At 37.1% G+C, this 27,334-nt stretch overlaps 1 protein-coding gene across 2 annotated transcripts in view; it reads left to right on the top strand.

The window, feature by feature from the left end:
* LOC134673516 (uncharacterized) overlaps positions 1 to 27,334 on the top strand; it is a 297,423-nt gene that overhangs the window by 53,823 nt on the left and 216,266 nt on the right. For both annotated transcript variants that reach the window (XM_063531508.1, XM_063531509.1), the window contains exon 2: positions 22,498 to 22,554. In XM_063531508.1, coding sequence (XP_063387578.1) covers positions 22,537 to 22,554 — 18 coding nt within the window. In that variant the 5' untranslated portion in view covers positions 22,498 to 22,536. The remainder of the gene's footprint in view (positions 1 to 22,497; positions 22,555 to 27,334) is intronic.

Raw genomic sequence — 27,334 nt, 5'->3', positions numbered from 1 at the left:
GTCAGCAGCAGAAGTTGCTAAGCGGGCGAGGTGTTCAAAATTACCTTGACACGCTCTTATTCTCTTATCAATAAAGTCGTGTCAAGATCATTTTGAACACCTCACCCGCTTAGCAACTTCTGCTGCTGACTGTATGTACCTGTATTATAACGACATAGAGCTATTGAGGCTTAGGCAGGGCAGGGCATACATTCGATTCAAAACAAAGTTTTAATTGCGGAGTATGGTGAAACGGACATTTTTACCCGTGAACTTTCCTCTCCCTTCCCATTTCAACGGTCACAAAGTTCCATTCAAACTTGTGCCTATGAACTACGTACAGGCTTATGATAGTTTATCAATAACACTCTACTTATTCGTAAATATTGGATTACAGGTTTATACACCGTGTTATTATTGAATTCCTATATACACATATACCTATACAGGGTGGAAAAATAAGTCGGGCCCTGGAGGGAAACTACCTTAAATCCTTAAGTTGGCTCATTTTACTTAAAGGAGACGTTCCTTTATTTATTTTTAAAAAGAAATAAAACTGCATCCAAAGATTTTTCCTTTTTTTTCAATTTTGCTTTTCTAAAAATATTCTTGAGTACTAAATATTCGATTTTATGGATATTTTGTACGACAGACGAGTGTAATACCTAATGTTTCTTGGAGAAATGTTATTATTAACATTAACTGTATCGACTAGTAGAAAAAAATTGCGAGTGTTTATTTTTTTAAAGTTTTACTCGGTTCGATTCCCGGTCGAAACAAGCGAATTTAAAAAAAAATCTTTGAATGCAGTTTTGTTTCTTTTTAAAAATAAAGGAATGTCTCCTTTGAGTAAAATGAGCCAACTTAAGGATTTAAGGTAGTTTCCCTCCAGGGCTCGACATATCTTTCCACACTGTATATTACAGACTTCAAGTATGGACTTCGCGCGCGAGAACGCAACTCATGCTAGCCAGGCTGATAATGTGATGAACGCTCGAAACCGGCCACGTCTTAACTAACCGATTTCCACGTATATAAGTACGAATAGTATTGATTAATTAGATATTTCAAACTCACTATGAATGCTTTCTCATTATTTGGTATATAAGACAACACAAGCAAGACCAGACAAGCAAGTCGCGCATTGGTTTGACATATCGTCGTCATATTATGCCTATATCATGTTGATAAACAGCAATGCTTCGTCAACCCAATCTGATCAATTAATCCTAAATGTTCGACACTAGTCCCGGCTCCTTAATTCACACACACTCATTCAAACACATTACCGCTAATATTAGTTCCTCAATACATACCAAATTCTCTTAACGGCAACAAACAGAGAGGACGTAAGTGTTAGAAGCTTCAATAGATGTACGCTGTTTTAGTTTTCCGTTTACTTAGGTTTATTTACAGGCTTAGTTAAGCGAAGCTAGTCGATCTTTGTTTGGGAACGCCAAGTCAAATTAGTATAAGAACTGATGCTGTTCTCAAAAGTTCTATCTTCATACGATTTTTTTCAGTTGCTTTACGGGTTTTGAAGTAAATACAGCTGATGGAATTGTGACTTGATTGACCTTAAATGATGATTCTCTCTTCTTCAGTCGGTCCCTCAATACTGAGGATCGTGACATCATATCCTTCTGTTGAAGACCAGGTTCCTCCATAGGGTTCTATTCCCCGCCATGCGCATGGCCTCGTGCAGTTTTAATTGCATAGGTGCCGTAATTTGAGCACACCATCTAGCAGGAGGAGGACCCTGAGGTCTCGTGCCTTCAACTTTGCCCGTCATTATTACTCTTTCCAGGCTATCCGGAGAGCGACGTGAGAGGTGTCCGAAGTATGAAAGCATTTGGTCCTGGCATATCGTTGACAACCGGCGTTTTATGCGTAGCTTCTCCAATATGGACTGATTGGTACGCAGGTTAAATGATGATTAATAATTGCTAATCAAATCTCAACACATAGTGTCATGGAAAAACCTGAAGAAAGTCTACATTTAGCAGTAAAAGATTGTGTAGCGTTGTGATTCTTTGGTTAAATTTGGTGAATTTGATATTCATTTACTTTATACCGACTAAGTTTACCTAGGTTTACATTTCTAGACTAATCTATTGAAAATATAAGTATTATTTTAGTCACTAATCTAAAGACAATTGTAATTGAACTGATATCCAGTTCGTAAGTTTTACTTCTATTCAACATAAGCCTCTTAAAATTTCAAACAAGAATTTCATATTTAATTCAATTTACGATACCTATTCCTGAGAGGTTTCTGTCTGAGAAAATTGAATAAAAACCACGTCTCTAACTTTGCGTAGGCAGCAGCTGAAGGAATGAAAAACATGAAGTAGGTAAATTATTGGATTTTTAATTAAAAACTAGGCGCTATAGGTATTTTATTTTTTATTTTGATTGGTTATGAACTAGGCAGGTAAAACGTTTAATTTTCTCAAGTTGCTTATTTAAATAAGTTTGTTTCGTTCAGTTTATCACGTTAATAATTACCTATGAAACAATTTCTTGCAAATATTTCAGAGACTTTTATGTCACAAGGTTTCGGGGTCTTGGTTTTAAGTAATTAGTTGCCATCCAGTATGAAAATTTAACACAAATTAGATTGTTACAAAGAGTCAGCGTCAAAAGTCGTACCTACTATTGTTATAGATTCTTAGCAAGCTCCTACGTCTCGGAACGAGATTACGAATTTACGACAGTACGTAATGGCTCCTCTACACGATGGGCCAGCGCCGGCCACTCCAAGGGACGCAGCCATACGGTACAATGAGATAGCAATATCACTTGTTCCCTCTAACGCATAAATGCATCCCTTGGAGTGGCCGGCGCTGGCCCATCGTGTAGAGGAGCCATAATTGTGACAACCGGCGGTGCGGTGTTTTCATACATCCTAATCTTTCTATGAACTAGCCCAAGAGACCAATCCAAACTTATATTCTGACATCAAAATTATATTGAAATAAGTCGCCTGTGCTCTCGATCACGCCAATAGATGTACGAACAAACAGTACATTATACATATACACGTATCATTTTGATGTTACATTGCATGTAAGTTTAAATTTGGCCCAAGTGTTATAAATGGCTCTGTGGGCTACAGACTTCGCGAACTCGTGCGGTCCTGTAATTAAAACAAAAAATAGACACATGCATAAAATAGTCGAACCTGCTCCCCAAATTTCACAAGAATTGGTAAAGCAGCCACAACTAGACATACTATTCGAAAGCATTGTTACCCAAGTTGAAACGGAGTTTAAGCATTTACCGATTACAGATCTATCATTACTACATACTACCCAGCAAACATTTTTGGTCAATATTCCGAAAAAGGTACCTATTTTAGGTTGCACAATTTAGGGGACCAAAATGAGGCACGTCGAATCGACGTCGTCGGCACGTCGAGTCGACATAAATGGGGAAAAAACGCACGTGCCGGCGACGTATTTATTGACGGTAAATTAGTAAATCACATAGAGGTAGTGATAGTAGAAGAGCCGGCCGCAAATTTTCTAACCGACTTGATACCACGATGAAATGCACAATGGTTTCCCATAAAAGTGATGCTAAGTCCGAATTCGATAGTCTGCCACGGCGGAACTTGCCGAAAGTACGAAAAAGAAGGCCACTTCCGGTGCGAAAAAAGGGGGCTGATTTAACCCATCTGATACCGAAATAATAGTTATGGCAGCAGTTAGAAATTTACATGTAGACACATAAAAGCGAAGTCTGCCAGTATTTTTTTTGCCGGAAGTGCTTGGCAGACGCTCTCAAAGGTGGCCAACGGGACCCCTAATCTAACCCATCTGATACCACCATGAAACCAATTCCAGTCGGTAGGTATGAACCCTCATGTCAGGAATATATAAGTCTGCCAAGGCTTTTCCTGCCGAAACACCTTGGCAGACGGGATTATGTAAGCAAGGTCGGCATCGGTTACCCTACACTAACCCATCTGATACCACCATGAAACCAATTCCAGTCGGTAGGTACGAACCCCCATTTTAGGAATATATAAGTCTGCCAAGGTTTTTCCTGCCGAAACACCTTGGCAGACGAGATTATAAACAAGATGACCATCGGTTACCGTACACTAACCCATCTGATACCGCCATGAAACCAATTCCAGTTGGTAGGTATGAACCCTCATTTCAGGAATATATAAGTCTGCCAAGGCTTTTCCTGCCGTAACACCATGGCAGACGAGATTATGTAAGCAAGGTCGGCATCGGTTACCCTACACTAACCCATCTGATACCACCATGAAACCAATTCCAGTCGGTAGGTATGAACCCCCATTTTAGAAATATATAAGTCTGCCAAGGTTTTTCCTGCCGAAACACCTTGGCAGACGAGATTATAAGCAAGATGACCATCGGTTACCGTACAGTAACCCATCTGATACCACCATGAAACCAATTCTAGTCGGTAGGTATGAACCCTCATTTCAGGAATTTATAAGTCTGCCAAGGCCTTTCCTGCCGAAACACCTTGACAGACGAGATTATGTAAGCAGCATCCACATACGAGGGATCCGTATTTTGGGATTATACAGATTACGGACATTATTAATAGCTGTAGGCTTATTTATTACTTTATGCTTATACATATTTGTATATAATTATGTTACTAATAAAATATATTTATAATTTATTAAACCTAAACTTAATACATTGGGAATTCATTACCTGCTTACGGCAGTAGTAGGGATAAGTGGGTGAGTTCTGGCTCACTGAGCCAGGCCAACAGTCCCTCCCCCTTTTTTCCCTTGTTGAGGCCCTGCAACCTTGCCTTGAACACAAACTAATGTCATTGTAGCTCGAATCTAACCTAATCTATTTTTATTGCTTTTAGATTATTTCAATTATCTACTTTTGCATAGCAAAAAAAAAAATCTTATACATAAATAATAAACGTAAAATTTCCTACAAGAAACATGCAGAACACTTTTCGCTAGGATCAATATTTAAAAAGACAAAGCAGCGGGTAAGTTAATTATAATCAATTTTAAAGTCCCTTTTTAGTTTTTTGTAAATAACTCGTAAACGGTGTCCCATAGCGAAATAGGTTTTTAAGAATAAATTATCTACATAAAATTTCCTCCAAAAAACATCTAAAACACTTTTCTCTAGGATCAATATTTCAAGCGATATTAAAGGAAGAAAGTTAATTACAATCAGTTCACATGTCACTTTTTTTGTGTATTAAATCATTTATTTACAAACAATATATATACAGTGGTACAACTAAACGAAATTAATAACTAGCTTAAATCTAAAATAGGCCCCTGAGGCATTGTACCAAGGATGCTGGCGGCATTTCCCCGCTGTATCGCAATACTGATACGTTGTGCGAGGTAGCCGCCAGCTCTTCGGTCACCAGTTACGTCAACCAGACGCTTCGCGATTTCTGCGAACAACTTACGCGCGCTGGGACCCCATGGACCTAGAGTTTCAACTCCAAATGGTACAAAATGGTACTCTCTACCGAGGCTCTTATATTTGTTACGTTTTAGAATTTCGGCGCTTTCCGCCGCCCCGCCCGCTTTTACAGTAGTCCGTTGGAGGTGGGAAAAAAAGTAAACCACAAAAAAAAAAGCTAAAACTTTTTTTTAGTTTTTCGTAAATAACTCGTAAACGGTGGCCCGTTGCAAAACAATATTCTACATAAATATTAAACATAAAATTGTCCACAAAAAAGGTTCTGTACACTTTTTCGCTACGATCAATATTTAAAGAGATATTAAAGGGGGTAAGTTAATTATAATCAATTTCCAGGTCCCTATTTTTAGGATTTCGCAAATGACTCGTAAAATAAGGCTCATACTGCTCATAGCAAAATAAGTTCTTAATGTTCTTGTAAATAAATAATCGATATAAAATTTTCTACGAAAGACATATGGAACACTTTCCTCTTTTTAGGGTTCCGTACCTCAAAATGAATAAAAACCGGCCAAGCGCGAGTCGGACTCGCGTTGCAAGGGTTCCGTACATTACCCAATTTTTAACAGTGTATTTTATATATGTGAAACGCGAGTGAATTGCCTTTAAAAAACCTGTAGGGATCGGTTCAAAAACTATAAGTAATGTCCGACTCGCGCTTGACTGCATAATTCTAATAGGTTTTCCTGTCATCTATAGATTCTATTCTGTGTATCTTTTCAAAATTTTAGACCCAGTAGTTTCGGAGATAAAGCCCCCTTCCCCAAACTAAAACATTAAAATACAAAAAAATACCCCCCCCCTTTATCTCCGAAACTACTGGGTCTAAATTTTGAAAATAAAATAAAATAAAATAATTCTTTACCTATATAGACGTAAACCTAAAAATAGGGACCTGGAAATTGATTATAATTAACTTACCCCCTTTTACCTCTTTAAATATTGATCGTAGCGAAAAAGTGTACAGAACCTTTTTTGTGGACAATTTTATGTTTAATATTTATGTAGAATATTGTTTTGCAACGGGCCACCGTTTACGAGTTATTTACGAAAAACTAAAAAAAAGTGACCTGTGAACTGATTGTAATTAACTTTCTTCCTTTAATATCGCTTGAAATATTGATCCTAGAGAAAAGTGTTCTAGATGTTTTTTGGAGGAAATTTTATGTAGATAATTTATTCTTAAAAACCTATTTCGCTATGGGACACTGTTTACGAGTTATTTACAAAAAGCTAAAAAGGGACTTTAAAATTGATTATAATTAACTTACCCGCTGCTTTGTCTTTTTAAATATTGATCCTAGCGAAAAGTGTTCTGCATGTTTCTTGTAGGAAATTTTACGTTTATTAAGATTTTTTTTGCTATGAGTCATACTTTTCAAATTATTAACGAAAAAATAAAAACAAGGAACCTTAGAATTTATTATAATTAACTTTCCCTCTTTATTATCTTTTTAAATATTGATCCCTGCAAAAAGTGTACTGAATCTTTTTTGTTCAAAATTTTGTGTAGATTATTAACGTCTAATAACATTTTTTGATATTGGCCACCGTTTATGAGTTATTTACGAAAACCTAAAAAACGGGACCTTAGAAGTGATTATAATTAAATTTCCCGCGTTAAAATCTCTTTTAATATTGATCCTAGCGAAAAATTGTACTGAATCTTTATTGTAGGCAATTTTATGCATATTACTTATGTAATAAAAACGAAAAAAACGGACCTTTAATGTCAAATATCTCACTTCCGGTCAAGATTTCGATCGAGCAACCGGCAAATTCAGATTCAGCGGGGTCTAATTAGGTTAAAAAACCCGGTTGCCAAAAAGTAATATGATTTGCCAGTCGCATCAAGAAGGAGAGCGATTTTGAATTTTTTTGTCTAGTCTAAATATCATTACTTATTCTGTGTACAGTGGAGAAAACGAATGAAATCATGCAATTTGATTTTGCTATTTTTAAATAAAGAATAACTAAACAGTATTTTCCACAGTTGTTGGTAATGATACCATCTCTTACAATTTCTCTTCATGAACATTTTATGATACATTTTACCTTCCAGTTTTCGCCCGAATGAATCAAAAAATTCACCAACTCCATTTACACCAACCAAATAGAAAACGGGTCGGGAAAATACCACTTCATCAAATGTCACTGTTCTTAATGTAAATCCTTGTTTGCCTGATGAAAATACAAGAGTCACTATACAATGCCATTAAGATTTGTAGAGTTCCCTCGATTCCTTATGGATCCCATCATCAGAACTTGAGCTTCACGATAATATGACTTAAAAATCTAACGTGCTTAACAAACATAACGAAGAGGACAAATCCCCAAACATGAGCTATGCGTCGTTGAAGAGTTCCATTCTGATCATCATCAGCAGTTTCACTTCATCAAATGTCACATTTCTGAATGTAAATGCTTGGTTTGTTTAAAATACACCAGTATCATTATATGTTAGGGTGGTTCAAAAAACATTTTTTTTCCTAAGGGGCACCCCCTTATTTTGTTACACTTATTATGTTGATAAAATACACCAAGTTTCTTAATTTATCTCAACTATACTTCGTTTTTTTTAGCATTAGAAATTAGGTAAACAATCTTGATGTGTCTTTTAATTGAAAAACACATTTTAAAAATAAGTTACGGCAAATACACTCGCGTGCAAAAGTATTGCATCACTTTGCATTTTTTCGTCCGCACCCAATATCTTTGTAATTCTAGAGCCGATTCTGAAAATTTTGGTATCAACTGAAAGCTTATAATCTAACGCATTAGAAATTTAATGAAATTTCAAATCTGAAGACTAAAAAAAATCAGAAACTGAAAGTAGCGACATAATGGTCGAGAAATAAATTTAGGAAAGTTAAGAATAAAAGTCATTTATCTAATACAAAATAAATTATTATTATTAAATTAATACCTGGTGTTGCCACCCCTAGCCCTCCTCACACAAATCAAGCGGTTTTTCATAGACCTAATTAATTTTCTAATGAAATCTTGTGGAATAGCGTCCCACTCCTCCAGCAAGGCTCCCTTCAGCTCCTCAACATTGGCCGGGGCAGGATTCCGCTTCCGAATCCTCCTTTTCAAGTAGTCCCACACGTGTTCAATGGGGTTAAGGTCCGGACTCATCGCTGGCCAGTCCACGGTGTCGATGCCCACTTCGAAAAGGTAGGCTGCGGTGGCCCTAGCGGTATGACACGGGCATTATCCTGCATTAGGATGAACCCCTCATCAAAAATACCGGCATAAGGAACAACCTGTTCCTCCAGGATGTCAGTAATGTATTTTCCAGCGGTCAATCCACCGCCACGGCCCCCGCCAGGCACAAAAATCAGCTCTGTTCGCGCGTCGTAGGAAACGCCGCCCAGAACATCACGGATCCACCGCCATAGGCGACCCTTTCGGAGAAGCAACATTGGGCGAACCGTTCTTCTGGCCTTCTGTAGACTCTTCCTCTTCGGTCACATCCATTCAAACATATTCTGCACTCGTCCGAGAAGAGAACTGGGGTCCATTGCTCAATGGTCCAGTCCATATGATTTTCTGCAAACTATCTTCGGGCTGTACGGTGTCGCGCCAGCAATCTGGGCCCTGTTGCAGGCCTCCTGGGTTTCTTGAGTCTTCTTCTTATTGTCCACTCACTGGCAGCCACTCCTCGTATCTCACGCAAACGCTGCTGGATGGCAACGCTTGTCAGGTGTCGATCTCGGAGAGATGTTGTGACAATGAAGCGGTCGTCCCTCTCTGATGTACACTTTTTACGGCCGCTTCTTGGTCTTGAAGTAAAGGATCCAGTCCGTTGGAACCTCTGGTAAACTCTGCAAACTGTAGATTGACTTAAATTCAGCGTGGCAGCTACTGAACTTTGGCTATGCCCCTCTTGCAGGAGCTGGACGACTTGGCGGACTTCAGCTTCAGTGGTTTCCATTTTTCACAGGTCTTCTTCACGGGAAAATATGCGGAGATGTGTACCGGTCAACTTTTGATAAGTGACTGATAACAACCCCTCCCCTACCCCCCGTTTTATAGGGGTCAAGGGTAGCGCAACTCGTGCGCGTGATAACGCGAAACCGCTCACAAATCGGGAAAATGTAGGGCTTGCATTCCGGAATTCCGGAATTTCGAAATTCCGGAATCTCGGACAAATTTTCCGATATTACAATTCCGGAATTGATACAACTGAATATCGAAAATTCCGGAATTGGATTTAAGTACTTCTTTCAGGTTTTAATTCGTTTATTATTGAAAATTGTTAAGAAACTACCCTATACTATACTGGTGTTTTTTGTTGTTAATAAGTCACTTAGTCATTCAGTGAACTATAGTATAGGTATATTTTACTTTTCCGTTTGTGCGTATAGCAGTGGGACAATATGGGCTCGTAAAAAAAAGCAAAGCGATGTACTTGCTTAGAATAGTCAGAATAGTCTGAATCCTACATAAGCGAATTATAAGAATTTAAATTTAAAAATATTTAGACATTTTATTTTTGACTCAGATAGAAGGTTTTCTCTATCAACGATTTCGGATCCTGTAGAAGCATATAATATACATATTATATTCTGAATCATAATTGGGAAATAGGAAGGAAAAAGCCAAACTTCGACCTTCAACTTCTTAAACAACATCACTACGTACTATGTTAGGAAGAATAGGAAGCTGTTATATTTAACTATTTTATTATAAAATTATGCATCGAATGGTATCATAGAAGTGAATAAAAGTAACCATTTTTATAAGGTGGTATAAAATAAGAGGTAAAAAAGTATGTGTAGTATTTCAAATTAAATTTCTCTTAAACAATACTAACTTTAATAAACGTAAATTATCAAAATTTCACATTTTTTATTGTTTTTTACTCAAAAATTAATAAAATTACTATAAACCCTAATTCCGGAACCAGTTCCGGAATTCCGGAATTGGAACCCAATATCGAAAATCAGTTCCGGAATTGGAAACCATTCGATATTGCAAGCCCTAAATAAGAACTGTTGAAACTTGGTAAGTAGATGTATTCTGTGAACCGCATTAAGATTTCAACACAAAAATAGAAAAAAAAAACAATAAATTTTGGGGGTCCCCCATACTTAGAACTGAAACTTATAATGTCTTTTTCATTAAACCCATACGTGTGGGGTATCTATGGATAGGTCTTCAAAAATGTTACAATACAATACTCTTCATTGCACGCCTCAAATACACTTAGTTTACAATAAATGGACAATAACATAAACAAAGACAATAGAGGTAACAAAAGGCGGTCTTATCGCTTATGATATTGAGGTTTCTAATATCATTTATTTCTAAACTGAATAGTTTGCGCGAGAGACACTTCCAAAGTGGTAAAATGTGTGCACCCTCCCCTCCCCCTTTAACTTCTAAAATAAATTTAACTTCGCACTGAATGATGACATCGTACGGGGCTTAAAGCCCCCGTAACGCAGTGAACGTGTTAAAGTCACATTAAAATTCAATTTTTCGAAATAGAGATTCCAACATTTAACTTTGCAAAAGTAGATAATTGAAATATTCTAAAAGCAATAAAAATAGATTAGGTTAGATTCGAGCTACAATGACATTAGTTTGTGTTCAAGGCAAGGTTGCAGGGCCTCAACAAGGGAAAAAAGGGGGAGGGACTGTTGGCCTGGCTCAGTGAGCCAGAACTCACCCACTTATCCCTACTACTGCCGTAAGCAGGTAATGAATTCCCAATGTATTAAGTTTAGGTTTAATAAATTATAAATATATTTTATTAGTAACATAATTATATACAAATATGTATAAGCATAAAGTAATAAATAAGCCTACAGCTATTAATAATGTCCGTAATCTGTATAATCCCAAAATACGGATCCCTCGTATGTGGATGCTGCTTACATAATCTCGTCTGTCAAGGTGTTTCGGCAGGAAAGGCCTTGGCAGACTTATAAATTCCTGAAATGAGGGTTCATACCTACCGACTAGAATTGGTTTCATGGTGGTATCAGATGGGTTACTGTACGGTAACCGATGGTCATCTTGCTTATAATCTCGTCTGCCAAGGTGTTTCGGCAGGAAAAACCTTGGCAGACTTATATATTTCTAAAATGGGGGTTCATACCTACCGACTGGAATTGGTTTCATGGTGGTATCAGATGGGTTAGTGTAGGGTAACCGATGCCGACCTTGCTTACATAATCTCGTCTGCCATGGTGTTACGGCAGGAAAAGCCTTGGCAGACTTATATATTCCTAAAATGGGGGTTCGTACCTACCGACTGGAATTGGTTTCATGGCGGTATCAGATGGGTTAGTGTACGGTAACCGATGGTCATCTTGTTTATAATCTCGTCTGCCAAGGTGTTTCGGCAGGAAAAACCTTGGCAGACTTATATATTCCTAAAATGGGGGTTCGTACCTACCGACTGGAATTGGTTTCATGGTGGTATCAGATGGGTTAGTGTAGGGTAACCGATGCCGACCTTGCTTACATAATCCCGTCTGCCAAGGTGTTTCGGCAGGAAAAGCCTTGGCAGACTTATATATTCCTGACATGAGGGTTCATACCTACCGACTGGAATTGGTTTCATGGTGGTATCAGATGGGTTAAATTAGGGGTCCCGTTGGCCACCTTTGAGAGCGTCTGCCAAGCACTTCCGGCAAAAAAAATACTGGCAGACTTCGCTTTTATGTGTCTACATGTAAATTTCTAACTGCTGCCATAACTATTATTTCGGTATCAGATGGGTTAAATCAGCCCCCTTTTTTCGCACCGGAAGTGGCCTTCTTTTTCGTACTTTCGGCAAGTTCCGCCGTGGCAGACTATCGAATTCGGACTTAGCATCACTTTTATGGGAAACCATTGTGCATTTCATCGTGGTATCAAGTCGGTTAGAAAATTTGCGGCCGGCTCTTCTACTATGAATGGAAGCAGGCCGGCGTGCTTTCAGCTCGTCGCGTTTAGCGTCAAGGTCAACTTTACGTTGATCCTCGAAATCACGCTCTTTGTCATTACCCGCCTGCGCCACTCAGGACGCTGTGCTGCCAAACCTTTCCACTGAGAGGGCTCGATGTTGCATCTTTTCATGTGTCATTTCCGAACATCTTTGTATACCTATAGTTATATGTAGGGTACTTAGTCTAAGAGTTTCCTCAATTAATTTTCGTAACCCGTGCATAATCAAGGAATTCATCAAATTCTAGACAATTAATCAATATTAGATGGTGGAACTCACCCGAGCGCGTGTTCGGAGTTGTAGACCGCAAACACCGATGTACAACGTAACAAGGGCAGCCCGGAGCGTTTCACGGCTCCTACAAATACATGTGGAGTTGATCTAACATGCTCAGCTTGTCACAGCTTCTTTGGGACGGAAATTAAAACGGGGCCCGTGAATGTTATGCTAATATGACTTGTTTCAGAATTCAGTACGGTTATACGGAGGATTGACTTTCCGGTTTCAGGCAAATCAATAATATTGATGATAAATTGACAAATATTTCACTTTTATAAGTGATAAGTATGTACAATGTACCAATTTGAAGAAGTTCAACTTTCTATAATTTTGATATTGTACGAGTATCCACAAAGCTATTGTTGTACTAGATAAGATATACATAAAAAGACCTGGATGGTGGTAATATGCATCCAGTTTCCGTAATCCCATCTTAAAGGACGGCAACGCACTTACGACCCTGCTGACGTTGCGGGTGTCTATGGACAACGGTAATCGCTTACCATCAGGCGATTCGTCTGCTCGTTTGCCTCCTATATCATAAAAAAGACGTATACAAGCCCATATGTTAGCTATAGTTTTCATTAAAAGTATTTATTGACCTTTTGTATTAATACGATTTTTTAAATAATATTGCATTCTAAAGTTTTAGTGTCGTGTACCTACTTATTGCGTTTACACGTATTATCAATACTGATGACAATCGGGACGTGAGCAATAACGGGTAACGAGTGCCAATTGCACTAATACTATTTGCTAGTGTTCGAATTAATAATGACTTAATGGACATATTGACAATTTACGCTTTCACGAACGTGTGGGAAATATGTACGAGTATATTGCTGCCAAATAACAAACATTTAAATTTTTATAAGTGACAATTATCGTTATTTTGACGTGGGTACTTGTTGTATATTAATATATAACACACATGCTGATTTTTTAAGTGTACACAAAATCTAAATTAAGTATAATCACGTGAATAAAATACTTTTACTAAATCCTGTGTTATGAATTTAATTCGGGTTCGGGGGTTTCAAGAAAGCGCCCGAAGCTTACACTGAGAGAAAAGTACAACAAAAATACACTTAGAATTACAAAAATAAACTTAATCCGGGGACAAGGAGAGTTAACTAATATTAGGAACAAATTGACTTTTGCAATTTCTATTAGTTCTTGCAATTTCTATTATCTGTTTGTTGAAATTATATTTGGGATTACTGACTTACTGAGCTGTTTGTAGAAATAAATAAACTTTACAGAAATAGTGAAACGTCCATAATTATTAGTATTTTTTCCCCCAGTACAGAACTGTTTTTTAATTCCTGGTGATGATTTTTCTCTCAGTGTAGGTAAGTAATAGCAATACCGCAAAGTGCAATAATGCAGCAGGAAACGTCAGATTCAAATTATCACAAAACTTTTTTTACATTTTCTATAGCAATGCAGTCAGCAGCATTGCTGCACAACAACGTTGCGGGACTAACACTGGTGCAGTCTGAATCCGAATGTAACCCTAAGCGCCACTTGGACCGTCCCATTAACCCGGGGTTAAGAGGTTAAACCGTTAAATTGTGCTGGTAACCATGGTAACTCCAGGTTTGACCGGTTAATCCCGGGTTAGTGGGATGGTGCAAGTGTGGTTGGTGGTGGAAGTTTACAATAAAATTGTCCACTACTCAAAGTCCTTACCCTCGTGACACAAAGTTTACTAGTAAATAGCAGGTGTATACTAGGTCTGATACTAGAAGAGTAAATAATGACGTATACATGAGCCGTGCCAAAAGGTTCGATGTTATTACATATTACCCATCCGTTTGAATATTCAGCTTTAATTCTTGTGTCTCGAATATTATTAAAATAGCCGCGTAATCTGCACGAAAAACTTACTTTACATCGCGTAGACCGTGACGTAGACAACGGAAGGAAATTTCACAAGACTTATATCGACCGTGATTACTTTTTCTACCTATTGTTTTCCCGCTATCTTCACTTACTCGTGAACAAGATGCGTCGAAATATCGGGAACTCTAAATCAAATACAAAAGGTAATCACGGTCCATATCCCGGTCGAAATAAGTCTAGTTTACCTAACGATTTAGTCGACTAAGGCCGTGAATCATTCAACACTGGAAGGAAATTCGACTAAAGAAAACGTCGAAAGATACGTCACTTAGCGAAAATAGTTCTTATTCACAATGTCGGTGCCACCTTAACGATCTTGAAATATATTTAGAACCATGGCGGACTAATTGCGAGCGAAAATAGACTGGTATGTATTATGTGGGACGCCAAAAATTTGCAAAGCAATCACATATAGAAATTGCATCGCATCTCAATTGTTTAGTTGCCAAGCGAACTCCGGGCTCCCATGAGCCGTGGCAAAATGCCGGGATAACGCGAGGAAGATGACGATGATCGCAATTGTTTTGTTCTTTAAAAGGCGAACTGGAGCCAATTATAAGATCTCAATTAACCCCCTTATTCATAAACGTTTACTAAAGTTGACAAGCCGATAATAATCGTTTGTCCCTTTCCATCATACCAATACGTCGGAAAGGGACAAACGATTATTATCGGCTTGTCAACTTTAGTAAACGTTTATGAATAAGGGGGTAAGTCTTTGTCAATAAAAGATCAGCGAGAAGTAAGTTTAGTTTAATGGCTCCTCTACACGATGGGCCAACACCGACCACTCCAAGGGACACAGCCATGCGGTAGAATAAGACAACAATATCACTTGCTCCCTCTAACGCATAAATGCGTCCCTTGGAATGGCCGGGGTTGAGCCATCGTGTAGAGGAACCATAAGGATTTGCATCCTCGATAAGCCGAGTATAGCGTGGAGTACAAGATGGGCCTTATAATGATGTTAGAGAAATCTTGTTGTTGCAAAAAGCCATCGACCCCGTCACCTCCAGACATCACGTATTAACTGGGGGGTGTTCGCCCGAGCCCCCCGCCCACCTTTTCATTGAAGTGTGCCAACCACAGAGAATTCTAAAACCTATTGGCCAACTCTGAAGTTAAAGGTACAAAAATGTATGTATTGGTACTTCAAAAATGTTATGACGCGATTTTTCGTAAATAAACCTAATTATATTTATCCTTTGTTGATACTATATTAACTTAGAAACTCTTTCCATTTCTTAACATCCTTATTTATGCTTAGTATTTGGAGCCTAAACACGGGACCCCCTATCGCTATGACAATAATGTAAATGTCTATTAACCCTAAAAATATTTTATTTATTGTAGGTATTTAATTGTTTGTAAAAAAACGATGCAATGATTTTATTTCAAAATTTATAAATTCATTGGCCGCATTATTGGTGTTATAAATCGTAATAATGTATAGGTACATAAGTAACTCCGGAAGTTTAAAAAATAATGTTTACCTGTTTCAGCACGGTGTTGAAACAGGTAAACATTATTTTGTATACTATATACGTATTATACTATATGGTATACTTAATTTTTTTAGTATCTTTATTATCTTATTTTTTCAATGTATAAGACAGGCATGAATGCTTGCATTGCTTGCTATACTACTTTTTATTTATTTTTTACTAAACTAAGTAAGTTGTATTTCGGTCGTATCAAAATATTGCATGCAACGTCACATAAATATTCAGGTCTTGTACGTCATAATCATAATATATTTATTGTGACTATAGGTATACATAAAAGGTGTTACGTTTCATAGGTACTAAAACCATAGTCTACCATCTTAATGGTGTACAATATTTATTACTTAAAGCTAGAAACAATATCTAATGTCAATAGACAACATAATAAGTAGGTATAATAACATAATTACATTTGGCTAAGCATAATAAATTATAACTAAAACTAATTGACAATCGATTTTAAGTAAACAATTTCATTTTATATAATATATGTAATAGTAATTACAAACAGCCTTATAACTGTCGGGTAAATACAAGATTTTTGGGTACTACGACCAGGGCTCGGAAACCGGTATTTGCTCCATACAAAAATACCGGTACTATTACGTTCTTTTTCGTTCTTTGGTTTATTATTTCTTTTTTAATTAAACAATCTGATAACACAAATTCTTTACCTCAATACATGATCCAGTCTTACGTAAAAAGCATATAATAATTAAAAATATTGGTCTATTTCGGGGTTTTTAAAAAATACCGGTTCCGAGCCCTGACTACGACGCCTCGTTTTGAAACTTCTACCATCGAGATTTAACGCCCTTGCTATGTGACTGTTGTTAATACCTACTTCCATAAATATATGAAGAAGGAATAAAATAACTCGATAAGTAATTAACAGTTACGAAAATTTTACTGAACCGTGTTTATTTAATCATATTGTAGGTATATGAAACTCGGTAGCCTATGACATGAGGCAATCTGGCGTAGGCGGAACACGTAGACTTACGAAAAAATACGTAGGTATATCTATTCAATATTGTGTATCTAAATATAGAGGTTAACATGCAAACGAGACGTAAAATGCCTAAAGCATGGTTAAAATAAAGCCGGATAATCTTCACTAATTAGCTAAAATGGTGACTAAATTAAACTACATTGCCCACATTTGAACGCGCACCTTCTGAACTGGAATGTATTTTGTCAAAGACCAAATTCCTTCATTATAAATCTAAGCACGCTTTAATTAAGTCGAAAATGGCAAAGCATTTGATGCTATTTGGTGTTGTTTGTTTTTAAATTGGCAATTCTGGCATCTAAAGCGAATTGTGTTATTAGAAACGTAACGTGACATGTCACTGCAGAATTTGTAGGCGCATGCAACGTATCGCCGTAGACCTCTGCTAACAAACGAACCGCTTTTTGCGCCGATTGACACGGAACCATTCCACTCGACACGATTGCTCTCGATCGATGCAACGCAGCAAATGAGGGCACTGGTTTAATACTTTCGAATTCAAGTTTTTTGAAAAGAACAGATTTTTAACTTATAAGTATGTATTAAATTCTGTACTGTTGTTCTAAAACATGTGGTGGCACTTTACTTTAGCAGGCCCCGCGTTCTACGGCCTAAAGTTCCTGGAATTTTCAATATGTAGGTATTAATTAAATAGGTAAAAAATTTAATTTATGGCTATCAACTTTTCTAAATTCTTTTTTAAAACGAGTATGTACTCTGAGTCAGCTGCAGAGGTTGAACCTCCCTGTATACTAACTTTGTATGCAGTTCAAATTCAATTTGAACTACATATTTATGTAGCTGGCTGTACATGTTTTACATAATGCCTCCAACCGTTAATTTTGTCAGTTTGAAAATTAAACAGCGTCGAAATTTTCATTTTGCCAACAATCCTTGAAAACAATTGATAAACGAATAAAATGCACTTAAAAAACCAATCATTATGAAATCAGACTAAAAATATTAAAATTATTATGTGCGGAATACAACAATGAATTTTATGCGGGTATGTTAAAATAAATAAATAAATATTATAGGATATTTTTTACACAAATTGACTAAGCCCCACGGTAAGCTCAAGAAAGCTTGTGTTGTGGGTACCTACTCAGACAACGATATATATAAATACTTAAATACATATAAAACAACCATGACTCAGGAACAAATATCTGTATCATCAATATCATCATACAAATAAATGCCCTTACCAGGATTCGAACCTGGGACCATCGGCTTCATAGGCAGTGTCACTACCCACTAGGCCAGACCGGTCGTCAAATGTTGTTAGATCAGAAACCGTAAGAAGTATAAAGACCACCAGGCCTAAACATGGCTGCCAAAGTTGATTGTGTTCGCCAACATCATTACTGGGAGCAATAAAAAATTAGTTTACGCATCCCGTACGTTAGAGAATGGCGCGCGTTCTCGTAAAACAGTTTTATTGTGATATAAACAGGCTCCAGCAGACTCCCATTGACGCGGCGCCGGCACTCGACCTTACGGCTCGTAATGAGAACTTTTATGTCGGTACCTACACGAGTTAGTATAAATAAGTACACAACGTAAACGGAAACCTTGCCTGCGGTACGCCGGGAAATTGGGAAACAATGTTTGTGTAAAACGAACAATGAGAAAGGCCTTTACTTGTGTACCTAGTCGGTTTATACTGCGTTCATGTCATGGTGGTTCGGTACGAGCGTACCGAGGTGGCGCTCTCACGCCCGCTCGACACTAACTACTACTACGAGTACTTTTTTCTTTGTCTTACTCCTTTTTTTTGTCAGGTTTTATGGCCGCTTTTGTACTAGGTACTCTTTGGGAGAAAATGGTTTACTTATTTGAAAATGGGACAGGGTGGTAAAATCTGTAGGCAAAGAGAGGTGAAACCAGATAGCGGGTAAAACCGGATAGCCTTCTATTTCACATTCTAAATATGGCTTACTCGCTCTGTGAAGGAAATAAAAGGGCAGACCGTTATCCGTCGTCAGCGTCGATTAATAGTGACTGCCGTATTCGAACTTCAAGATATTCACAAGAGACGGCACGTACTAGATCCGTTCTAGATACGTTATAGTTTAGATATCAACTAGTTCTCTTTTGCGGCGCAATTCGGGCAACCAATGTCACTTTTACGTTAGATAGAGTAAGATATCTATTAGACGTGAATTGGATCTCTAAGTCATATCTTGTGGAAATCGTTCAAGAGTATCTCCAGAATAGCGCAAATGTCAAATTTGACAGGTTAGATTTAGATCTTAAACATATCGGTATCGTATCTTGGTGATGTCTAAAAGATATCTAATAGATGTCTATTTCAAAATCCGAATCGGGCCCTGAGTCCGTTAACTGAAAAGTATTATCACAGAGTAGTAATACTCTATATGTAGGTACCTACAGTGTTATACCGGCTTCACATAAGCTTATGCAAGAGCAGCCTTCCAAGTTTCGACCCAAAATTAACAGACAAATTGAATAACATCGCTATCTTTATTATAAAATACCTCGTTTAAGAGAGAGCTAGCCCTCATCCGAACGAATCACCCGTTGAATGGATTTTGTTCCCAGTTAGATTCTTTTTACGGATGGAAAGGCTTTGTGTTTGCAAGTGCCATTGTTGTCCGATACAGCCACTAATTTAATTTTATTAATGGTCTGACCGTCCCGATCGCTTTCCGTTACGCACGTTGCGATATCAGAGCAGTCTGTTTTTTAGATGTATTTTTATCCAAGGTGCTAGTGGAATAATTTCTACAGGATCATGCAAAAGACGAAATTATGTCAAATTAATCATGTGAAAATTATATAAAACTACCTTACAAAAGGTATTTTTTGCGTACCTAAATCAACCCTTTGTTTGCAGCAAAGGCGAGCAGTTGTCAGGTTTTACTTAATAACAATAGGAGTTCATACAGTCGAGGGTCTTCCCGCTTTATAACGCAAGATATTAAAATTACCCACCCTTGCATAAAATCTACGCCAACGTAAAAATGTGTCTCACTCTCACCGGCACTGCAGTTCCCAGTCGCTTTATTAGCTTCTTCCAAGGAAGTAAAAAATGATGTACGTCTCCAACAAACGCCTTGTCTTTATTTTTCAATTTTTCATATTAAAAAATGTACTTACCTGGTTGGTATTTGTAGTAAAATGCTACTCATAACATAACTTTCTCACTAAACCATTTTTTATGAACTTCATCTTTCATGAAAATAACAACTCGTCTGAATTTTACTTTAAATGTTATGAACAATTTGAATGCTGCCTTTGATATGTCTTCCAAGTACATAATAGAAAGAAACAAAAGAATTCTCTTTATATGTATATTACTTTATAAAGCAAATTAATTACTGCCCCCCCCCCCTCATTTTTATCTTCCTTATAATCCCGTATAGTTGTATGTTACTTCTACCAGATCCAATACGACCAGAAATACTCGTCAATTGTGAAATACATTAATGAAAAAAAGGATGGTAACGTCTTCATGTTTATGTTCATGTTCTAAATCTTACACTTTTATTCGCCTAACCGTCCGATGAATCCTACACTTAAAAATATAAATTAAAAGTCTAATTCATTTATTAATTCATTCCTTGTAAAGTATTAATGGGATATTTATTGAAAGAAACATGGCCCATACCTACTGTCTCTTTATCGAACATTTTAAAAGATTGATTAATTTTTCTCAATTTCAATTCGGTTCGGTTAATTCAAACCTACATTGAGACATCAAAATGATGTAATTTTGTTAGCATTCATCCGTGAAGCTTATTCTAATAATAACAGGGTATGCAATTGATCTGGATTTGTAATAGATAGGATCTGTCAATATCAAAACTGACATTATATCAATCAGAAACGTCGTGATAACAAATTGACATTATTTTAGATATCAAAATGTACGCTCGAATTAGCCTCCAAAGCTTTTGTCCTGTAAGAAGTTTTGACAGTTTGCCGACAGTGTCACTGGCTTCCGCTTCCAAACAAGGCCCATTTTTTCGGCATTCGGAGTACATTATTTATTTCCACACGTGCGCATATTGTGCTACGGAATGTCCGTCTGATTCAATTTTATTAATGGATTTGGACGTTTGCCCCACTGACTGTGAACACATCCAGTCTATTTTGTCGCGAGACGTATCTTATTGCGACGACCGATGATTGATTTTCTGATCTATGGGATTGTATTAGAGTGCACATTTGTTTGCGAATGATTGATATTCCCGTATACTGTATGTCGAGCCGCGACCGGAGACTACTAGTCTGGCTCATTAAGGTCTTATGTCATGTTGTATTGTATACTACATGCGGCATTTATTGTGCGCAGGATACATTGCATTGAGTCAGAGCACATATGAGTTGTCAACAAGGCCGACCTGCCTGAGGAACATTTACGATATTGCTTTTAGACTATTTATTTACTATTGGCAATAAATACATTTTCGAATTTGGGTAATTTTCTTGTAATTGTATTTCTATACACATGCTACTGACAGCAGTATATAGCACAAACCTATGGGTATAAAAATAACTATGTTACGCTTGTGAGAACAGTGAGTAGGTACCTATTGAAAAAAAAAAACGTACATAAACTTTTGTCTTTTTATTATAATAGCTAGGCTCAGAGCAGCTAGGAACCTAGGACATACTTGATATAAGCTTAGACAACTTTGTTTGCAGAGGACCTAGTATGAACAATATTTAAAATATCAATTTGCTATCTTGTACTAACATAATATTTTCAGTTTTTTTAATAACTGCCTCATGTCAGAGAGATGGAAAGGAAACATGTTGTAATTAATAACCTTTCTGTATCTCTTCTATTCAGTTTTCTCTTACTCGACTGGATTTTAATTAAAATCTTGGAAAACTCACTTAGTTTTTCTCTTATTATTTTATGTGGTTAATTACGCAAACATGCATCATATCATGTACCTAATGAGTGCTCTCTCAAAGGGAAGTTCATTTATTCTGCGTATTCACTTTCGGACCTAACTTTTATCAACATAATAAAGTTGAAGTTGTAATAGGTTGAATGTTTTCTATTTTTGATGCAATATCTATTGAAATGCCATAAAAAGTTCAATAGTCGGCATTGATTACATTTTTTAACCAAGCCACTTCAAATGATTAAAACATAATATATCTATTTTTGTACCTATCATATCAGTCGATACGGAAGGACTTCTATAATATTGCTAGACATACGCCTGCAACATGCGGTAAAATGATTACGATGCATACCTACCGGTAAGCCTACCGGTTACAAACTGGGACCAAAAAACCCCAAAACATCAATTTATGAGATCCAAGGATGCCGCTTAATGGTCAATGGCGCTAGGTCTGCCTAAGCTGCTACACGATAACCGCGTCGAGTAATCGGGAAGCATTGTGATTTAACAGTTTTTTTTGTACTTGTTTCAGAATGTGTTGGTAGAGAGCGGTAGCAGTGGCCGAGAGACGATGGCAGCCGTTAACTCGGTAAGCATGACAGATGACGAAATTCTTTAATTGGTTGTACATATATAATATTCGGAACAGGGGCGTATTAAAATATAAAAATAAAATAATTTCAATACAAGGAGATATAGGATGTGGCAGGACCAGTGAATCCTTTATATTTTTTAATGCTAGCGGTTAAGATATTTATTTATCTCAAATTTTCTAACATAATAAATAGTTAACCACTCTACTACTTCCACATTAAATACCTAACTTTCATACCTGTCACTTTTAAAGTGACATTCCATTTCCAACTGCAGCTGCAATACTGTTCATTTTCTATGGAAATTGACAATGACAGTGACGCGTTTCCATAGTAAAATGAACAGTATTGCAGCTGCAGTTGGAAATGGAATGTCACTCTTATTTTCTTTAACAAGTGGCATTTACTAATCAAAACAAGGTTACTTCATAAAACTGTGGCAAGTGATTGAGTGATACTGATAATCAAAAAAGGAAAGCGTTCATTTGAAATTCTTTAAACTTCTTTGTTAATCATTAAGTTAGTATAACCATGTGAAGCCTAAACAATGGGATTATTTAAAACTTAAAAAAACTTTTATTTTAAAAGCATGAGATTTAGTTGAGGGGCTTAGTTTAGGGAAGATGAGTCTAAAACATTGATTTTGTATTACCAATTTGAAGTTACCCTGTATATGTTGACTTAGTGTGCACTTTAAGGAGATAGTTTAAATGTCCTAATTAAGCAACATGTTTCACTCAATGAGCTCTATCCTCGGAGTAGGTAACATGATTTAGCGGAGACTAAAACGGTGCCGGCGGTGCCCGACGACGCGGCTGCATGTTAGAACTAATGCCTTGGAACTTCGAGCTTCGCTTGTCTCTGCACTAACCTCCGATCCAAGAACAAGAGAGACAATTTGTAGGCCTGTTTAAATAAACACTCATGGGTATTATAGCCTCATAGCTGGTTCTTTTGCCTGGGCCAATGATTGATAGAGTGGGCTATAAGGAGTTCGTGAGGCGTAATGACAATTCAATTTAAAAGGTAAAAAAACATTGAAGGGCAGGGGGAAGGGTAAATTTAAAAACAATAGAACTGCGTCCTCCACGAAACTGAAGTGGTGACAGAAATCTAAATTACTTTCAGTCAGGGTAACAGATATTGAAACTAGGACAAATGATCATTATGATAAGTTGCTGTTAAGGAGTAACGTATTAGGACATGCTGATGTTAAAGCAAATGCATTAGGAAAAAAATAACCCATACGATATTAAGACTACGACTTATGATGACAGGAGCGTTAGGGCAAATAATCATTATGGCAAAAAGTATTAGGGAATACAAATATAGGAGAAAAATCTTTAAGAACAAGTTCGGGTAATTTGGCAGCCCGTGCAGCTAGATGTCGATTCTATTCCTCGCCAGTATTTTTGTGACCTATAACAGATCACGTTTAAAAGTCGGGAAGATGTTTTTTATTAAGAGCCAACAGGAGTGGCCATTTCTCCATATAAACGTACTCGACTGTTTCCTCCGTCGGTATTGAAGCTAGAGCAATGATTATTTCAACACAGATTAATATTGTCAATATCTGTGTCGGACCGTTTTGCTTTTTTTCATATTTTAGTTTTTTAAGGAGCTAGAGCCCTTCAAAAATGGCCAAAATGGCCTCATTGACTATACTGCAATGAGAGGCGTAGTATTCAAAACTGATATCAATTAGCCAAATTTGGTTACGATTGGTTAAGTTTTGGAGGAGGAAACAGTCGAGTACGAAACCTCGATTTTTGAGATTTTTACGCAGCGAAAGCCTTGTCCTTATCGCACTAGTTTTATACGGGTATATTTACCTAAAATATTTAAAACTCAGCTCCTCTTTCGTCTTAAGTTCTAGTGACGAGTTAATACTCTTATAGCTAGATATACCTATAGCTAAAGCTACCTATATATATATATATATATATATAGGTACTATAAACTGCCGTTCAACTAAGCTAAGCGTATTTTTTCTCGGCCATAAGGCCTCGTTTAGAGTTTTATAGTCGCTCATTGAGGTTCGTAACTGCGAGTTGGCTCATCAATGGTCTCTCCCAGGTATAACGTGCCCAGTTAAGCGAGAACCTTGTATTTTAATATAGCCCCCAATTTTAAGCCAGTTTTAAAAGTATTTAGACAAGCGGGGTGTGCCATATGGAACTGGTAGGTTGTAATGCTCGCGAGCGGCCATGGACGCCTTCCAAATCACATCGCATTTGAATAGCGACTGCAGTAGGGCAATGCCGGCTAACGACTTTTATGGACTCAATTCTAGGTATTGGATCCTAAGTGCCGATAATTTAGTATCAATATCGCGGTATTGCATAAATTGCATTTAAATCAAGACGCTGCTTCATATTCGATATTATATAGTTAAGTAATTATCTCCCGAGTCCTGAGCCACCTCCATACATGACTAGGTACTCGTACCTATACCTATTAATGTTTCAAAAACTTAGCAAAATCTGATCGTTATAGGTATTTATGTAGGTACTTAATTACCTATTTCATTGGTCTTTCAGAAAAAGTGATCATATCACGAAATCATAGGTACTAAACAAGTATGTTCTTATTGTTCTATTACAATCGGATGTATTTCTTATTTTTTAACTTTACAGGCTACCTTGTAAACATTGCAGTTTAACTCTTTTCGTCCTGGTGGTCATCTATACCAACCACCTATTTACATACATCCCCTTCAAAATTGACAAAAATAAATTCCCCTATTTTAGTCATCATTAGCCATACACTACTGCACGCTTTTATTACTAAAATTGTATCTCTTCTTCCTCGCGTTATCCCGGCATTTCGCCACGGCTCATGAGAGCCTGGGGTCCGCTTGACAACTAATCCCATGATTTGACGTAGGCACTAGTTTTTACGAAAGCGACTGCCATCTGACCTTCCAACCCAGAGGGTAAACTAGGTCTTATTGGGATTAGTCCGGTTTCCTCACGATGTTTTCCTTCACCGAAAAGCGACTGGCAAATATCAAATGATATTTCGTACATAAGTTCCGAAAAACTCATTGGTAGGTACGAGCCGGGGTTTGAACCCGCGACCTCCAAATTGCAAGTCGCACGCTCTCCCCGCTAGGCCACCAGCGCTTCCAATTACTAAAATTGTATAATTAATAAAAATTTGTGACACAAAGGGTTAAAATAATAAATTACTAGTCGCGTGATGTTTGTAGTTTTCGTTAGAAACTAAAACATAATTCTAAAATTTCATTTCGCCCACATCCCACATTCTCTCGCAATTGCCAGTGTTGTCGCCGAGTCAGATATTTATTTTACTCGCATCCTACGAGTATAGCTCCTGATTCAATTTGCTGCAGGTGACAGTGTTAAAGGTTCGGTGAGAGTCCGTGGCGCCTTGGGCCACAATACCGGACATTTGAACTGCATTGTTCACAATCACTGGAGTGAAGACAGAATTTTATTTAGGAGTTCACTATTTCATGACCTACGAAATGCAACTTTCGTATTTAATTTAAACTTTTATGTATTTATGGCTTTAACAAACATTGCCATTAGGTATGTTTTGTTTGATTTATAAAGAAGAAATTAACTATACTTGATTACAAATTAAACGACCATAAATATAATACCATAAAGTGTCATTCTATGTAAACATACCGCCACGCGCCATATTGAAATGTGTCTGAATGATGAATTTATGAATTTACTAGTGACTTTTGTTTACATAGTTAGCAAGTTCCATAGAATGACACTTTAGTCAGCACTATAATATAAAAAGCATTTACATAAAATATTATACATATGTTCCATTTGGTAGGTACATATATAAGCTATTCATTTGATTTCTTTTACGTCTGTAAATCGTTCCTAATTGGAACGAAGATTTCATGTTCCAGTTCATTTCTAATAATCCTTTGGCAGCATTTTGCAACGTCACAGATGTCCCCCGTAACGCGACGAGTTATCGGGGATCTGGAGACACTTTACAGTACCCTTATTTTAACTGCAAAAAGGAAGAAAAGCTCCCCTCGGCCGAGCGTGTCGTTAGAGCTGATTGCAGGATTAGCGTAATCAGCATTGATACTTTTCGATCGCTACAAAAAATGTCAAGCCTCCATAGCACCAATCAATTACGAGGAAAAACCTTCAATTTTATAACAACTGGAAATAAGTAAGTAGTTACCAGAGTATACAAGCTAAAGGCACACAATAGAAAAAGATTCATCGATCAGAAGTCAAAAGTAGATTTCACCCTAATTCTTCAATAAAGAAAATGCCTCAAAGAGATCAGTAAATATTAGTCAGACAATCCTTTTATTCTACATCTGAGTAAATACTGTTACTTGTTAAAATTCTTTGGAAAATGGACAAAAGTAAACAGTGAAGAGAGTTGCGTGAAGCGCGAAATGAATGAGATTGTAATATTGTAGTGGCACAGCAGTATAGCCTTTTGTAAGAGGGTAAAAGAGGGCATTCTAGGACTGGAGTGGACCCCGCCGGAAATTTAATCTGACTGGTCTCTTTGTTACTTGAAATTTTTGATAAGACGTGGTATAACTCGATGCAAAAAAACGAGTTTTATCTATTTAATTATATTTTTTAAGTAAGTATATAACAAAAAGGTAAAGGGGTTATCAGGTAAATCGTTTTACAACAATTGTATTAGTGTTAGCAGGATTGGTTATTTCCATTTTTTTCTTGTTATCTCTAGTATAAAATAAAAGAGAATGGGTCTAGTTGGGTATACTGGAGATACGTTTTTTTACTTACACATTGA

Source organism: Cydia fagiglandana, chromosome 18, assembly GCF_963556715.1.
Source record: "Cydia fagiglandana chromosome 18, ilCydFagi1.1, whole genome shotgun sequence".
Lineage (NCBI taxonomy): Eukaryota > Metazoa > Arthropoda > Insecta > Lepidoptera > Tortricidae > Cydia > Cydia fagiglandana.
Note: the sequence above shows the minus strand (reverse complement) of the source record. Positions and strands in the feature narration are given on the sequence as shown.